The sequence below is a fragment of the Montipora foliosa genome, chromosome 8 (genome assembly GCF_036669935.1).
Source record: "Montipora foliosa isolate CH-2021 chromosome 8, ASM3666993v2, whole genome shotgun sequence".
Lineage (NCBI taxonomy): Eukaryota > Metazoa > Cnidaria > Anthozoa > Scleractinia > Acroporidae > Montipora > Montipora foliosa.
This window is the reverse complement of record NC_090876.1, coordinates 23,667,991-23,686,453: the sequence shown is the minus strand read 5'-3', so window position 1 is coordinate 23,686,453 and position 18,463 is coordinate 23,667,991. Positions and strand designations below refer to the sequence as shown.

At 38.5% G+C, this 18,463-nt stretch overlaps 2 protein-coding genes across 4 annotated transcripts in view; one reads left to right on the top strand and one right to left on the bottom strand.

Annotated features, from left to right (window-relative positions):
- The window catches only part of LOC137967960 (26S proteasome non-ATPase regulatory subunit 3-like), a 46,376-nt gene extending 44,228 nt beyond the window's left edge, over positions 1-2,148 (bottom strand). Inside the window, exon 1 of the mRNA XM_068814561.1 lies at positions 1,929-2,148. Coding sequence (XP_068670662.1) covers positions 1,929-2,040 — 112 coding nt within the window. The 5' untranslated portion in view covers positions 2,041-2,148. The remainder of the gene's footprint in view (positions 1-1,928) is intronic.
- Positions 2,149-2,215: 67 nt separating this feature from the next.
- Positions 2,216-18,463, top strand: part of LOC137967473 (cation channel sperm-associated targeting subunit tau-like) — a 30,889-nt gene continuing 14,641 nt past the window's right edge. For all 3 annotated transcript variants that reach the window (XM_068813989.1, XM_068813988.1, XM_068813987.1), the window contains exons 1-7: positions 2,216-2,338; positions 7,698-7,789; positions 8,778-8,963; positions 14,169-14,297; positions 15,493-15,540; positions 16,214-16,282; positions 17,297-17,388. In XM_068813989.1, the coding sequence (XP_068670090.1) occupies positions 2,302-2,338; positions 7,698-7,789; positions 8,778-8,963; positions 14,169-14,297; positions 15,493-15,540; positions 16,214-16,282; positions 17,297-17,388 (653 nt within the window). In that variant the 5' untranslated portion in view covers positions 2,216-2,301. The remainder of the gene's footprint in view (positions 2,339-7,697; positions 7,790-8,777; positions 8,964-14,168; positions 14,298-15,492; positions 15,541-16,213; positions 16,283-17,296; positions 17,389-18,463) is intronic.

The window sequence follows — 18,463 nt, the reverse complement described above, 5'->3', positions numbered from 1 at the left end:
ATTTGCATGAAAAAAGCGCAGGAGAACGATGCAATTTAACCTTTGCCTGGTAACCACACAGTCATTTAACGAGGGAAGTCTGGACATGGAAACGTTCGCTTTCACATCAGCTGTGTGTGGATGTCATGTTTATCAAGATGTACATGTATGGAAGGCATCGATTGGAGAAAAACTTGTTGCTAAACGAGAGTTTAACAACCCTTGGACAAACACGCCATGACAGTAGCGAGGGGCAATGAAACAGTTGGCCATTTTGCCTCATGAATTCTCCTGAATAGCGTGGTATTGTGTAGTGGAGAAATCAGTGTTAAGGTGATCGGTGTGGAGGAATGGAGATTCCATGCTAGTTAGAATTTAACTGCTGAAACAAAGTGCATATGAAATGCTTAAAAGAACTACTGGTGAGCAAGATTCGGGTTTAGAACCTGAAGATGCAAACAAACGGCTCCTTTAGAAGCCACCACTTCTACTGAAAGCAGTGATCAACAACAGGTTTCAATATGTCTAATCTTTTAGTTAATGAAGGTTTTCAGTTCAATTTGTGATCCCTACAAGCCAGTTTACTCCCTCTGAAAGCAATGTATAAGTCGCACACACAATTTTTGGCCCAAAACTTAAACCTTTCACCCCCGTGGGGTTCCCCATTGATGAGTAAAATCGTCTGGCGTTAGACAGAGTAAAATCTATAAGTGGCACTCTTGGGAGTGAAAGGGTTAATGGGGACATAGTTTTTGAGTGAATCTAGCTGTTGTTAACCCTTTCACCCCCGTGGGGTTCCCCATTGACGAGTAAAATCGTCTGGCGTTAAACAGAGTAAAATCTATAAGTGGCACTCTTGGGAGTGAAAGGGTTAATGGGGACAGTTTTTGAGTGAATCTAGATGTTGTTAAGCAAGAAGGTGCGGCTTATACATGAGTCTTTACAATAATTTTTCTTTGGGGACATAATACAATACATTTATTATTGTTATTGGCCTGTTTACTAAGTCTGTTTATTCTTGTGCCCTGAATTCAGTCTCAAATGACCTTCACCATTTCAATGTTTTTACTAAAGATTTTCCGTGCAAAACTTCAGCATTAAATCAAGCACTTTTCAATATTACATTGTATCTCCACAGAAATGTCAACTCTCACGGTGCGACCGAGGGAATCCAAATTTTCGTTCTTTTCTCCTGGTCTCCCCATTTCAAACAATTTTCTCCTGGCAGCTGGTGCTTATTCAGATCAAGATGAAGATTATAGAAAATTAACTTCATGATAAAAAACCTCGCAACATAATAAAATTATTGGAGTAGAAATTTCTGCCATTATCGTTGTAATATGGGTTACATTTTAATAGGTAACAAAAGGGATATATCTACATGTAATTACCAGCCCAGGCCCTCTGTGTAGGAAACAAAAAATGGCGATGAAGACAAAGCAGGCCAAAATGTGAAAATAACCTGTTCGGGAAAAAGGAGACAGTAAAAAAACATATGCTGGATTTTCTCAGGATAAGACTTTAATAACAAGCAATTGGAAAGCGTTGCATCCAATTGAAGCAGCAAGAAACGTACGATAACTACAAATTTCATTGCCTTCCATGTGAAAAACCTGAGTTGTCATCATCAAGGAATAAAAGGAGTAGAACATCACTACAAGACGGAAAGTCATCCTAAGAATTACACAGCAACAGTTGTTTTATGGGTTCTTACAAAATCTCCCCGTTTTCTTGAGGCTCAAAACCAAAACCTCCTTGTTAAACTTTTTTGAGGTTGACAGGTCTAGTCTGCTTCCATAGCATTCATCTGTGCTAATTAAGTTACAATAATTTACGGAATCTTCCTTCTTAGTCTTCGCCCTAGGAGGAGGGGAATTTAATTCCTTGATTCCTTCCCAGTAGTTTTTATGGAACAATTTTTTATTGCCACAGTGACTTTTTAAATTTACCTTCTAAAACGAGTCTCTCTTTCTCTTCTCTGGAAACTTCCGCTTGCGGTTCATCTGCTTCCGAATCGTTCTTTTGACTTGTGTCTTTCATTTCTACATCTGCTTTTGCCATTCTTGGGTGTCTCAATGAGCAACAAATGGTCTCTTTGCCTTTCTTTTAGTTTAACTCAAACCACCACGTCGCGACCGATTCAGAAAGCGGCCATGACAGTGCAAACACAAATGCGCATACTCTTTGAAACTCTTCCCGGTCCGAATGGAACTGGCGGCTCAAGTGAGGTGGCCGATTGCGCGATAAATTGCGCGAATGTAATGCGCGATAAAACTCATCGTGAAAGATTTCCGGTAGATTTCGGAGCTCTTTTTCATCACCATGAATTCCGATTTGACAGAAGTTCATCCAGGCATGGGTAAGATAACAATTAGTCTTGTTATTCTTGAGCTAAATAGGACCTAAAAACTTAAAGGAATTTCGACTGGAGATTCCTTGGAGGAAAAAACCACCCTGTGGTATGCATGGGCGGGAAAAACCGGTGTCTGACATTTGCAGACTACAGACTGCCTACAATTAGCACTGATAAACATTATTTAAATCTAAGCACCCATTTCAAATAGCGCTGATAAACATTATTTAAGGCTAAGAACCCGTTTTAAAACGGTTAGCTTTCAATAAAATTATTGTGATTTAGGGTTAGTCTGCAGTCTGCAAATATCAGACACCACGGACAAACGGCATCAACATTTTCTTCAACATCAGTTTGATTGTTTTGAATGATGTCACAAGTCATTGTCAACATTTGATTCAACAAAGCTTCACGAGAGGGATGGTGTTCTGTCCCAGGCTGGAGCACCAGCGGTTGTTACTATGGATACGGACATGGAGGACCAGGAAGCAGGGCTGGCGCAGTGGTGAGAGCACTCACTTTCCACCGATGTGGCCCGGGATCGATTCCCGGATGCTATATACGCCATATGTGGGTTGAGTTTAATTTGTTGGTTCTCTAGTCTGCTTTGAGAGGTTTTTCCCTGGGTACTCCGGTTTTCCTCTCTCCTCAAAAACCAACATTTGCAGGTGTAGCTCAGTTGGCTAGTGTGTGGCTTTCGGAGCAAGGGGTCCCCAGTTCGATCCTTGGGGAATTCAACGTCTGTTTTGACTTTCCTCTGATCTGTGTAGCTATAGCTTTAAATGTCCATGAAATGGAGCACTCACAGAGGGAGGGGGTAAAAGGAGCACCGTTGGCTTTCATAACTGAAGGAACTACTTTTCTTTACTTTGGGCATGCACATACCCAACAATGTTGAAAGAAGAGGGCAAAATTAATGGCTGCAACTTCCTTCAGCATCCATGAAAACAAAAGAAATGTTGAATGGTTGTTGAAGCAAAAGTTAATAATTACTTAAAGAAGCCAGGAATCAATGCACAAATTAAGCGTTACAACACAGTGGAGTGGAAATTCTTCTAGGCAGTTCATGCAAACAGCATGCTACAATGTAGGTAACACAGTGGGCAACTAGTTGAACAACTAGACCCGGGGGGGGGGGGACTCCCATGTGGAACAGACAGGGATGCTCGTCGGAAATTTTGAATTTAACCCCTAAAGGAGACCATCTGGGCGTGGCTCAAGCTTTTTGTGACCCCTAAAGGAGACTAATCTGGGCATGGCTTAAGGAATTTTTGACCCCTAAAAACAAGTTAAAAAGAAAATTTGACTTCTGTTTCTCTTCGCGTAATTCTGTGTTTCTTCGTAGAACCCTAAACGAGACCTTGGCGGCTTAAAATATTGGCGCTTTGCCCGGAACACCCTAAGCAAGACCAAAATCCTAAATTTACACCCCTAAGCGAGACGACGAGCATCCCCGTCTGTTTCATATGGGAGTCCCCCCCACCCCCGGGCAACTAGCCTGACGTGTCTCAGGATGCAAAGTTGGAAAGGTGGGCTCAATGACTGGGGTCCCAAAGTTGTCAGGAACACTCTTGTTTGGGCAGTGCTTGAAATTAAAAGCAATTCCAGGTTGTCCCTGTTTCAAAACACGGGCAACTAAAACCATAAATATGGTTGCCCTGAGAAATGTTTGGCTGACCATTAGGAAACTCTCTACATTTAAATGCACACATGTTAAGGTGCAATCACATAGCATTTGAGCTTGTGTATCCCATAGCCTAAATGCATAAATGGCGCCCAAAATGTATTCTTTTGTTTGTAGCTAATTAGAATCACTAGCCTCGCCCTCAAGCAACATTTCTTTTGTATTTTGGTCATGCAAATGAGGCTAGTGAGTCTATAGCTAATTATCACATAAACAAAAGAATGTTTTTTGTTGGCCATCATTTATGCATTAAATTTTTGGTCTATAGTTCTAAGTGTGCGCCCTGGTTTTTTTTTTGTGGAAGTCTGGGTTTATATTTTAGCATTTTCAAAATCCATCGCCAGTGTCATGTTTGTGACATGGCCTTTATGCATTTTCCTATCTGAAATTTTTTTGTGAAAGCCACAGGTATTCAAGTCATGGGAAAATGCTCAACTGCAGTAAATTCATTATTCTTAACTTCACACTACTATCGCACATGTATTGACAATAGAAAACTGGGGAGCTTTAATAGGAAATTCATTTTCAGTTTTTGGCTGGGTTGTCCATTGTCTTTTCTTGGGGCAACTAGGTTTTCATTTTACCAAAGGCTAGTCACCTGGCCATGGTAAACGACCACTCATTTCGAGCACTGCTGGTGGGGGATGGGACTGGGCACAGGAGAGGTGTCAGTTTGGGGATCTGGTGGTGCAGCGCCATATCAGGAGCCAGACCAGGGGTAACATTCAAAGGCCTTTGATGGATAGGAGTGCGAGGAAGCTCCTCATCAATGCACTCAAAAAATAACAGGATTAACGTTGATATCCTCAGGTTAAGAATTGGCACTGAAATGCCAAGACAGGTTAGATGTGGTCTGTGTTAGATCAGCGACACATACTGATTGCTCTGCGGTTGTGTTCCTTTTGGCAAATCCAAAAACAGATTTTTGATTGGTGATTCAGCAGATTTCACGAGCGAAAGGAACGCAAAATCCGAAAAAAGTTTTGTAACCTTGGCAACCTCGCAAATGGGTTCAAAATACCTTTGTCAAAACAACTGATGTGTTTTCTCCTTTTTGACGAAGACTGCGATGAAACTTTGGAAACATGATTTCATCGTCAATTGAAACAGTGAGAATAACATCTTGGAGTTAATCGCCTAACCTCAGAGGAAGAGGCAAGCGAAAGTCTTTGATCTGTGGCAGACCGTGAGATTTGACCAACAAGATCAAAAGCATATCATGTTTACAAGCAAGTTTGTAAAGCAATTGCAGTTAATTTTTGCCATCGAGGGTCAAAGTTCTTTTGATGCAGGTGGGACCAGCCAGGTGGGATGTAGTTCAAGGCACAATTGTAGGAGACCGGCTGGCTCAAGTGGACTCACCATGCACATTCATCATCTAGTAAGAGGAAAGGAGTGAAGGACATAGAAGTCACACAAAAGACTCACAGAAGAAAGTATCTGCTGACAGTACTGCTTTATGACGTCTGCAGCACAAAGGAAATACCAAAGCCATCAGGAGGATCAGAGGAGTGTAGGCTGTTCAGATTCCTGTCAGTTTCATCTGGTGATGAGGAGGACGGTCCAGTTTCACATGTATGGCCGAAAGGAAGCAATCTATGATGCAGCATGGGATGACTATCCATTTCTGAGACAGCGAAAGGCTCATCACATCTCACAACAAGGAGACCATCTCAAGGAATGATGCTAATCAATTTCTTAAAGTGCTACTACGACCAAAAAATAATTCTTCTTTTTCTTTGGATTTCAAAACTATCATGTTAACTAAACACTGAGTGACCCAAGTTTTAAGTTCTGATTTTAAAAAGACCCCCCTTTTTTTAACTGGAATTTTGTTATTTATTGGTCCACCATTACTAACTTTAGAATCTTGAGAGAGCTGGGTCGAGGAGAAAATGATGTCAAAGACTCACTGGACAGGTTTAAGGGCCCACAGACTGGGAACTGTTAGAATGCTTGAGACAAACCAGAGACTAATTACAACTAATTACTGTAATGTAAGATGTACACATGTACCTCTAACAAGCAATCTTAGTAAGGGTGGATTCTATGTTTATAGCTAATAGCTAGGAAATCCGTACAGTGATCATTCAATGGCGAGTGTAGAAACGCGACTTAAAGAAACTCACCCAGCCAAACAGTGGTGTTTATGCTCAACGTTATGGATTTGAGGGCTTTGAACCATTGATGCTACATCATACCCAGCAAAAACGAACTATCATTTGGTACATGTAGGGTGGATTGTGATGTTGTTGCAAGTGATGAAGGCCAGTGTATCCACATTGATATCCTTGACAACTAGAGCTTCTGCAGTCAAAGATGTACAGTACCATGATGAACCAAAGGAAAACTGGTGTGACTGGTCAACAATAGATAATGTGCAAGACAGTCTGGATGCATTAAATTTTAGTCACCTTAGCAGCAATAGCTTAGCTAGGAAGCTCTCATCATGTTAAAGTACAAGTCTCATCATGTTAGTCTGCATCATGTTAGTCAGCATGGGGCTTGGACAATCATCATGCCCTCTTTGAGTACAAACAAATGAGCTGTGATCAGTCAGGGGAGCAGAGTGCTAGACCTTTGACTCTTTTCTGGTGTGAATCTTGTCCAGTAATGATTCAAAAACTTGAGAAATCTCAGGCTTCACGGAGACCATAGTTCTTCTTTGTAACTCTGAGTTCCATAGCACTGATTCATAAGCCGAAGAAGGCTGGGGTGAGGTAAGCATAACCAGGTAAGGACAATAAAGTTTTCAAGAGAAGAAGAATGTTTGCCACGATGGGTGATTCTGGTGGATCGAGTGAATATGGAAATTTGGCAGAGGTCAGGTCAGAGGAGAGAATATACATGCACTTTTTGTTGCTCTCCCAGGCTTCAATTGAAGTAATGTAGTTTCATTAGAAGAAAGTGACCATTGTTTTGGCCATCTGTGGAAGCAGTGCATAGAGTCTGGCTTTACTGTTCAGAGATTCAGCTAAAAACGAAGAATACATTGACATCCTTGTACTTGTGGGTTCCTTGGGGCCGTTACTCTTCTACCACACCAGTAAGTTGAACCATAGTTACTAAAAACGAGGAATGACCTACAATGAGCTACAATAAGAGCTCTTCAATGAGCTACTATGACCTACAGTTATCTACAATGATCATTTCTTCAAGTGGCAGTTAATCAGTAGTTGTGGGGGACACTCAAGTGTCACTTGTCTTTGGAGCTCTAAAATTGGTCCTGGAAGGGCATGTTTTGGCCACCAAACTTGGCAGGAGGATGGTATTGACACATTGTATCAAAGCTATCGCCATCAGAGCAAAATTCATAAACCCTGTACGCATATGGACGGTATAATTTTACTTCATCTTCATCAAGTCAATGTAGTGCAGGGAGTACTGTGCTCCATAATCATATTATTTACATTTAACAATAAATATTATTTTATTATAATTACATAGGTTGTTACTTGAAAAATTAAATGTGCATTTTCTTTGAAGCAATTAATTTCTTTGTCGGTCACCTTCACAAAACGTCTTGCGGCAATTTTGAAAAGAACGCCTAGGTGATTATTGTGTAATAATCACCTCAAGTGCAACCAATCAGTGCAGAGAATTATAATCACCCATATAGTTATGCTAGAAAATAATATCATGACAGTCACCTCACAATACAGTGTTTTTTTTTAATTGGAGGCTTTGATGCCAAGCTGAAAGGTTCAGAGAATGGTAAAAACAGTCTGTTTCAAGATGAAGATCCTTTGCTAGGAGAAAAAGCAACCCTTCCTGTAAGCATTGTTTACTACTGAACAATAATATTATAATGGTTTAGGATAACCATAGAAATTTAGTCAGCTTTAAATTTACGGTAGCATAAATGATTTCTTGTCTTGTAAATAACTTAACATTGACAGCTTCTACAACTTAGCATGCTGCATATATTGGATACAAACTCAACTTGTAAATCTACTTGTAACCAGAAGTTAGTCACCGGAAGTACATGTATGAGCCTGTAACACTTGGTTGAGGCTGATTGCAGCACATTGCATCAGCCCACATCACAGTGAACGTTGTGGAAGAAATCTATCTGTTGGCCCTTGGTAAAGTATGGTGAATCATTTGATATTTTGTTTGACAAATGTGAGGCCGAAGACAATATTACATTAAGTTAAGTAAGGATACATTAAGGTGTAATACAGAGGTGTTTTCGCTGATACATGTATGGTACTACGTACAGTAAAACAGCAAAATTTGGTCAACATAATTATATTGTGACTTAATAGGTTATCATTATAGCAACAATACTCCCATCTGTTTTGTCTTTAAATGTGTTACATGTACATGTCAAAAACACATTCTTGGTAATCACCAATTTTCATGGTCTGGATATTGATTAGACGTGCAACCTGGATATTGATTATACATGCATACTGTGTAGTCTGGAAAATGTAAGGTCACAGAGTTTATGTGTAAGCATTTAGAGACAACATGTAGGTTGCCTTTAATACGGTGGTTTTTGTTTTGCTATGGTTACAGCTGTACTTGCCACTTCCGAATATGGCTGGATCTTGTTAACCAATGACTATTATTGGTGTTTCATATGTCTGATCTGTCATATCATTGCTGTTTTGTGAAATAGTGTTATGGAGTTAATCCTTCCAATATGTCAGTGTCTTGAAAAAAGTATTGTTCTATTTGGAATGAGCTGCATTTAAAATCCTTACTAAATGGAAGTGTACTGTATCAGTATTTTAGTGGAGGTTTTATTTATCACAGACTGGTGTTTTTGCTGTGCACGTGTTTGGAGCTCAAAACCTGTACCTGGATGCTAATTTTCCTCCAGAACACTTTGGGATTTATGTTCAGATAACAGTTGGGTCAATAACAAAGTGTTCATCTCTGCAGTCGCCAGTTAAGAAAGGATGCATTGTGTGGGATGATGTCAAAAACTTCCCAGCTACAGTAAGTTTACCTGTAGATTGATTTTGATATAGACCTTTTTCATAATGGTGGGCAAATATAAGGTTCTTTTGTTTTAATGCCAGTACATGTAAGCCTTTCTAGCCTCGTTACGACAAGCAAATTTACAAAAAAAAAATGGTTTAAAATGAGGGCAGTAGATCTAACTAACTTAAAGACAAAAGAATGTAAAAGTGGTTGCCATTTATGAACGTGATCTAGAAATTTTATGAGTCAAACTTAATCAATTATTTCACAGGAAAAGGCCATTTTACACTGTTTTTTCCCTCATCAATTTGGCTTAAAAAAAGACAATTACAGTATTTTCTTTAATTTACAATAAGACCCAGACGGCCCAGTGCACGCTTTCATTGTAAAACTATAATTGGGAAAATCCCTGTTTGGGTTTGGACATGTAATTTAATTTTGACCTCTGGTTTAATTTTTCTTGAACCAGTACAGAATTTTTGAACCAGTCCAATTTTTTTTATAACACCACCCATTTCAACATACGTTGACATCTTTCTATTACAGTAATTAAGTAGAACTCTTCATGAGGGGTGGCGAATGGTGCCTCGGAAAACGTGGGTCTCGAAAATTTTAGCAGGATCTCGAAATCTCGAAAGCGTTTTTGATAAGTCTCAAAGTCTCATTTTTGCATGGTTTGTTTTTACTTTTTTTGAGTCTCGAAACTTTTTACTGAGGAGTCTCAGGCTTGGATTTTTAACTAGAATCTCGGTGTCTCAGGGAGTCTCGGATTTTACCATTCACCACCCCTTTTATGGGGTATGTATAAAATAAAACAGAGAAATCATTTTTAAGACTATTATTAGGGTCAAAAGCTCAGCTTGGTGATTTGGGTTAAGCACTTATTTTGAATGGTTAGCTTTCATGTAAGGTTAAGGGACACTGTCAGAATTTTGGGAATCAATTAGGGTTAAGCTTTTAATTTAGTGATTAGGGTTATGCACAGTCTTATTTAAAACAGCTAGGATTCCAGGAGGTGTATGACAACTGCAGGCCACATACTGCAGACTGTCTATGTTGCAGTTAATTTTTCATTTCAGTTAATTTTTTTTTTAACTAGTTAATTTTTTTTAACAAGGTAATTTTTTTTTAAACTAGGTAATTTTTTTTAACGAGGTTTTTTTTAATCAACTGTCTAAAAAAGGGATTTTCCCTTTTTAGGGCTGTACATGTAGTTAAAAAAACAGGGGCTTGGTTTTTTAGGGGGTATGAAAAAAGAACGAAACTCTGCCCTTCTCTGTTCTACTTGTCCTACCCATCCCTTTCTTCACGGATCTATCCCCCCTTACCTTCCAGTTACCTCCCCCCTTGGATATCCCTTATGCCCATCCCCCTTCTACAGCACTTCTCACAGACAATCCATACTTGTCTAGAATTTTTTTTTTCACTCACCCGAACTTGAACTTGAACCCCTATCTCTGGATCTCTGTCCACTCTCTTATCCACTTGACCACACAAGCAACTCAAGCAAACCTTTCATTATAATTTATAATTAAATATTTCATTATTCATCCCAGGCCACTCTCGGTCCAAACTTTAATTTATTCACATTTGGACACCAGAGCCATGCACATGTTGTAAATCTTGTAGCACTGATAAAATGGAGGAGTCACGCCAATGCAATAGCGTAAATGAAATCTATTTCTATGGAGAAATACAGGAATTGAAAAGATGTGCAAATAACTTGTTATTCAAAAGATGATTTTTACAGGAAGGGCAAATGTTTCTTGAAAGAAAAACAGGAAACGAAGATCGATCTGAGCAGAAACAATTAACAAATTGGGAACATCAGATGATAACTTAAAAGAAATGGGCTTACAGCAACGGCAAACATCAAGAAAGTAGCTCTAAAATGGGAACTGTTTCAAATCTTGTCCCAAGTACACAGTCAAATTTCTCACAGAAGACACAAGTGTGAAAAACAGTACATGTAGTTGCTATTAGGAAAAGTAACTGATATAAAAAAAAAACATTCTGCCCGAATAGTGACCAAGTTTGGAAAACTCCAATCACTTATTTCTCCCACAAGATTGGATCTGTAGCATGTAAACAGGCCATTTTGCAAAATGAGTAAACAAATTTTCTTTCAAGGTAGATTGAAGTTTATTCATATTGTAGCAGTACCAAATAATAATACCATTGTAATGTTATTGTAATGTAGTTACTTTCTGGTAGTATAAGTTGTAGTTACTCTTGTTAATTGAAAATCTGAGAGAGAAATATTTATCAATCTTGTATTAAACAAGTTATATTTCCAAAGGAATCATAAAAAAATATCACTATTTTTTCATTTCAAAAAGTAGTCCTACTGTGTGAAAGACAAAAAAGGGGTTTAGCTCTGAGGAAGGGCTAACAATCAAAATGCCAGCTTTCAAATTTCTTCAGTGGTCAATTTCCCATATCAACTTCACTTTATAAACCCTTTCTTTTACTTCACTTTCCCACCAACACAGCACCACAGCTTCTTTACAATCTAACCCCAGGCCTTTATCCTACAAGTGAAAGAATGCTTTACTTCCAATAACCAGGGACCAATATTCTTAACCCAATGACCAAGACAACGGTTGTTTTAGACTAAACACTTCCGATAATTGATTACTCCAATCACTACAATACATGCCAATCCCATGCATAGAATGCAGTGTCTCGCACTTGTACACTGACTGCAGACTAATCCTAACTCAGTTATTGAAAGCTAACTATTTTAAAATGGTTGCTTAGACTTAAATACTGCTTATCAGTGCTAATCAAATGGGTGCTTAGACTTAAATACTGTTTAATATCAGCAATATTTATAGACAGTCTGCAGTTGTCATACGCCTCCTGGTATGTTAACTGTTTCAAATAAAATGATGGGTAACCCTAATCACTAAATTGAAAGCTTAACCCTAATTCCTAAAATGCAGGCAGTCTCCCTAACCTTACATGAAAGCTAATCATTCAAATAAGTGCTCAGTAACCCAAATCTCTCAGCTGAGCATTTGAGCTTAATCACTAAAATTTGTTGGCCTTCAATAGCACCAGAGAAAAAAAAATTACCCAGTTTTTGAAAATTTTACCTAGTTAAAAAAATATTACCTAGTTAAAAATATAATCACCTAGTTAGAAAAAAACTAACTGTGAGTGAGTGTGAGTGAGTGAAGTCTTTATTTATCGAGGGTAGCTCAAAATAGCATCTAAATGCTAATAAACTAGAGGCCCTCATTACAAGATCAAAATAGTTAAAATAGGTAAAAATCAGAGCTTATGATAAAATTAGCAAAATGTAATAAAACTATGAAACAATTATTAGCATGCAGCACAGTGACCCACAATACTTATATAGAGAAATGATTTAAAGATTGCTGATCTTTAAAAATCCTATTCCAAAGAGAATTTTTGAAAGTCTCGAGCGTCTCTGCTTTCCTCATTTGAAGAGGTAGCTTATTCCATTCCCGACAAGCAGTCACAGTAAATGTTCTACCACCTTCTGTATTTCGATTAACTCGAGGGCAGGCTATATTAAATTTAGCATATCTAGTTTGCCGTGAATGAGTCTCACCGGTAAGTACTAATAAGTTAGTAAGATAACGAGGCACGCGACCTTGCAAACGCTTGTATATGATACAACACTTGGCTAATATAGTTGAAAATAGAAATTAACTGAAAACAAAAATTAACTGCAACATCTACAAATAGTGCTGATAAACAGTATTTAAGTATAAGCACCCATTTGATTAGCACTGATAAACAGTACACTGTATTTCAGTCTATGCACCCATTTTAAGGTAAAAGCGTCAGCCAACACGTCGGCCAGCGCGTCGGTCGACTGTCTGTCAACTGTCGGCCGATGCATTGGCCGCTGTTTAGTCTTATAATGTATAAGATGCGTCAGTGGCATGTTGGTGACTCATTTGGGCCTTATTGAACTGTTGAAAACCTAAACGTACCTTTTTCAAACTGAACGGAAATGTCTTTGACGGAAAACTTTCACTACAATATGAAAATACGAAATTTACTTTTGACCGCCATCTTGTATTTCATGATATTAGAACCCAGTTTCCATTACGACAAGTGTTATTAAAACCCTGCAGTTTTCACTGTGGCAAACGTGTTGCTGGACCCGTGTTCATCGCCTCATCACTACACATATCCAACCTGGAACTGCCACCACATATTAAAAAGTCAATGATCAATAAAGTGTTCAAACTTCCCAATCCTTTATAATGAATGAAAAATAAGCATGTGGGTCGACTTGCAAATTACTTCCCTGCTTTGGTAACCGACCCTTGCCAAAACATCGAGAAGACGTACTGTAGGTACTAGTGTTTCATTTTAAAAATGGCGGCTATTTGCCTATCACGTTTTTGTCGTTCCTTATAAAGTTGCTCTTTCTTCCAACTGAAAGAACTAACAAAATTCTAAAGAGTTTCGACCGTGTCGGTAGTGTGTCGACCAACGCATCGGTAGTGTGTCGGCTGATGCGTCAGTAGTGTGTTGGCCGATGCGTTGGTAGTGTGTTGGTGGTGTGTCGACCGACGCGTTGGCTGAGGTGTTGGCCGACGCGTTGGTGGGATCGCATTCTTAACTTTTACCCATTTTAAATTGGTTAGCTTCAACAACTGTGAGTTAGAGTCAGTCTACAGACAAGTCTGGAAGTGTCAGACACTGCATTCTAGGTATAGGATTGGCATGCAATGTAGTGATTGGAGTAACTTAAAGTTATTTGAAATGTTTAGTCTAAAACATCCATTGCCATGGTCATTGGATTAAGAATATTGGTTCATGGTTATTGGAAGTAAAGCACTCTTTCACATGTAGGGTAAAGGGGTTAAGTTGTAATTATTTAAAAAGAAGCTATGCCGCTGTGTTGGTGGGAAAGTGAAATAAAGAAAAGAGTAAATACTGTTTATAAAGTGAGTTGATATGGTAAATTGATCATTGTGAAGAAATTTTAAAGCTGATAGATAGGGAGTTCAGGTTCAAGTTTGGGTGAGTACAAAGAAAAATCTTGAGATTAGTGTGAAAGGTCTGTGAGGGGTGTTTTAGAGGGAGTGGATATAAGGGGTATTCATGGAAGGTAAGAGGGGATACTGATCTGTGAAAGAAGGGAAAGAAAGATTTGAGCGAGGGGGGATCATTTGGCGATTGCCAGCCATTTGAGCATTACTAGACTCTTCCACTTACTTTCTTTTCCTCCAGATTTATCCAAAGGCGACTAATCCATTTAACAAAGTCGTTATAGCTGTTATCGGTTATGACAAACTTCAGCCAATCCCAAAACACAAGTTGCTTGGCAAAACCGAATTTCATTTGCACAAGTTGGCCAAGGTGAGTTCATTTACTTCTAACATTTGAGTATTTATTATTCACAGATGCTGGAGTTGGTCGCATCATAGTACTGCATGGCTCAGTAAAGCATGTTCAACTTTGTCGTCTTTTTTTCTTTCAAATCTGTTTAGAGGGTGACCTCAAGGTTGGGGAGGGATTTTGTGTGTGGAAGATGCAAGAAGCAAGCTGATGGATTGGTGGAACCGGTGAAGGAGTTGTGTGAAGAGGTGGAAACGGTAAGAGGGTTCTGTTATTTGGTGGATAGGGTGGATGCAAGCGGTGGCTGCGAGGCAGCTGTGACAGCAACAATTGGCTGGGTGAAGTTCAGGGAATGTGGAGAGTTGTAGAACTCAAAAAAGTTCTCGTTAAAGGTGAAAGGAATGGTTTATTGGAGTTGTGTAAGAGTAGCGATGTTATATGGGAGTGAGACATGGTGTCTGAGGGAAAATGAGATAGCAATTTTGAGAAGGACTGAGAGAGCAATGTGTGGTGTAAAAAGAGGACAGAGGACCTGATGGAGATGTTGGGATTGAAGGAAACAGTGGTTCAGATGGCAAAGGCAAATGGAGTGAGATGGTCCGGGCATGTGTTGAGGAGCGATGATGGGCATGTTCTGAGAAAAGCGTTGGAGTTGGTAGTGAAGGGCAAGAGGAAGCGAGGACAACGAAAAAAGACGTGGAAGATGCAAGTGGAGAAGGAGAGCAAGAGCGTTGGTTTGGAGAAAAAGGACGCCATGAATCGAGCAAGATGGAGAGTGGGGTACATCCGGCCATCCCCGTTTATGGGGATAAACCCGGATCAAAATTGGATTGATGATGATGATGATTTTTTCACCGGTAAAAAATCAATAATTGTTACAGTGTATTCTCGCAATTATGCTTTTACTTCCTGTGTGAGCTTTATGACAAGCAAGGGTATAGTTAATAATTATGTAAAGCATGCTCAACTTGCTTGCTTGTGGTACTGCAAGTTATCATTCCAAGCACAAGTAAACAAACAAATACATGCAGTGTCAAGAACTCGACTGCTAGGAAGCTACAAATATGCTATTTACAAATGTATGATGGGGTTGAAATAACTATTACCGGTGTCGACTGGAGAAGAATTTAATACTGTATAATTATTACCTGTGTGCCAATCCATTGGTCAGACTTGCCTGTTCATTAATTAATACAAAATTTTGTTTACCTTTCAGAAACAGTGGTCTATGGAGACATTTGAGTTACATAACAGGAAAAAGCAGGCAAGTATTACATTTAGATCCTGTGATCCAGTAAACCTTGCCACATTATCTTCTGCTATACTGTTGACTTATTTTTTTTCTCTTTAAAATTCATTGTTCTACTTACACGGGTAGCAAAAGGTATAATAATTTTAGGCATCTTAGAGATTCAGCTCTAAATTTAGTTCTGTAAAATTTTCCCTGGCCACTATGAAAAGATGAGCAGGCAGAAAAGTGCTTTAAACAGCTTCAAGTGGATTCGACTCAATTACAAAAACTGTTGTATTTGAATGCATATACATTAAATTGCACATAGGATACAAAGCTACAGTCAAGCAGGGTCAGGCATGTCCTCCCTGGTTTTATTGAATTTGCATTATTATTTGAGAACTGGATCATATGACATTTGCTTCAAAAATTGCCTGTTATAAACAAAGCCATTTCTCATTTGATGAGATGTGACTGATTGAACAGAAATGTAGCACTTCCTATAAGTTAAACATAATTTTAAACTCAGGATCAGCGGCATTTGTTTTTGTAGCTGTTAAAGTTGTTTATTTATTAATGGGTATTGTTTGACCTGGTTTAGAGAATTTTTATTAACATTGATTTCTGAATCTTGAGTGCTCAGCTGGTTAAATCTGGAATACTTTTATGCCTTGTTACTGAGTTAATCATTATTTTTTTATGACAGTATGCTGGTGATATACAACTGGAGCTCGCCTTTGCATATGGTTCATATGGTTATGGTTTGTGTGATCAGGTATTAGACATTGTACCTATAGCACCATTAATACTTTTAAAGAGAGTTAGGTAAGAACTGAACATTTAAAGACTAAAAGGTGATTTTTGGCAAGAAGATTCGACCATTGTCAAATTTCACCAAGTTCTTTAAGGACATTGAGATGCAAGAATTTGAAGCATTTACCCAAAATAATTTCAAAGTGAATGTGAAATACAGTACATTAATTGTTATGGTTGGTTTTTAGATTGAGGATGGCATATTGTATGCTTATATTTAGCAGTGCTCCATTTAAGAAATGCATGTATCACAGGTCAAAAACACTTCTCAGCTTGATTGACATCTGACCTGACAAATAGTAGAATATTATTACACGACAGACTTTGGACAGTGAATAAAAGACCTATGGTAGTCTAAGTCTAAATTGGCTCCTCCGTTTTCATCTACATGTAGTTATGTGTTCTAAAAAACTCAGTTTACTTAACCACATGTATGCATCACTTTTGTTTGTGTAAGTTTATACAATAATTGTAATAATTATGTGTACATCGCACTAATGTGTGTAAAGGTGGCACCCATGAGTTTGAACCAAAAACAACTTAGCAAATTCAAGTTCAGTGGCCTTTATTACAGAATAATCATTGTTTATTGACTGCAACCTGATCAAAGGGCCCAAACAAGTTCTACTGCAAAATATTGCGTCTTAATGTACATGTATATGTACGTGTAGTCTCTTGTCAACAAAGGATGAGCGAGTAATGTTGTAAGACAACAACAAGAGGAAGGATTTACTTGCTACCTACTGAGTTCTTTAATATGGCATGGTCAACTGCATTTGTATGTTCCAGTGACAGTGTACATGTACATGTACATGTACACAGGTGATATTAATCTGGACTTGCAGTCTTAGATGTAACCAATACCAACAACAACAGTCCTTATCAGGACTATGCACCCATGTGCACAATTTCATAATTTCATTTCAAAATCTCTCATAGTTAGGCATTTTTCTTTTTGGCTTGTTTGTTTTTTAAGCTTGAAAGTCATCAACCTCCTAGATATTATCTGAAGCAAAGTGCATTTCCACACTTGGAACTTTCCTCACTCTCCTCAGGCAGCAGTTCAGGGTAGTGTATCTAGACTAGTTTCTGCAGAAAAACACCTTACCACTGTTAATGCAGTGTAGTTGTGTTGATTGATAATCAGGTTTGGGAACGTGAACTGAGAAGCGCTTGGACAGAAACGTCCAGTTCAAACCCATTCCACTGTCCACTGGTAGCTTTTTTACCATTTCCACTTACTGGTGTTCAAACAGTCAATCCCTGTTATATTGTCAAAAGTATTTTGATTCTATTGAATTAAATATCCTGTCTTGATCATGTCAGGTAGTTATGCAGTTAAAAAAACAAGCAGCATACGAGAAAAACAAGCTACAGTGTATGTCACATGCAGTGACTTTATATCTGATTAAACACTGCATATTAACGAAGAGGAGGTTTTATTGATATAAAGTCACTGCATGTAGTGTATTATTGACCATTTGATTAGAAATGGGACATGAGAACCTCTGCTCTCTTTTATGCGAAAGGAATGCTGAAGGGTTAGGAGTCATGAAAATAATCATTTAAGTGCAAATTACAAAAGGATAATGACATTGTATGCGATTTGAATCAAAACGTTCTTGTCCTTGATGAGACACAAACATTCAAATTAAATTACATGTATTGTCATTGAGTTTAAAATTTAATGAATGGATGGATATTTTTAATGCCTGCGGGGAATAGACATTTTACTTCAAAGTCCTGTACATCTTTGTAGTAACTTGTTAATTCACATTTTCACACACTGATTGCCATTTGTCTGCCACAGAACAATGCAATGGCACTTTATTAACAGGACTACTAACCATCACCAGAATTGACAGAAATGGACTATCAAGGCACAAAGTCCAGCTCACAGAGAAAACAAAGAAATGACCTCACTACAATCTGTCAAACAAAAGAAAGAAACCATTTCAGACGGGCCGAGGGGCGGGAGGATGGGAAAGCTGCGGTACTTATTGTCTAATGGCAATACACAAAAACTGAATCATTTGACTGAACTTGAAAACTGACACCCTGCCTCTTACCAGACGCTCCATCCAGAGTGGGAAAACTTAATTTCTTGCCTCTTTGGCAAGCTCAGCCAGCAAGAAAAATAATA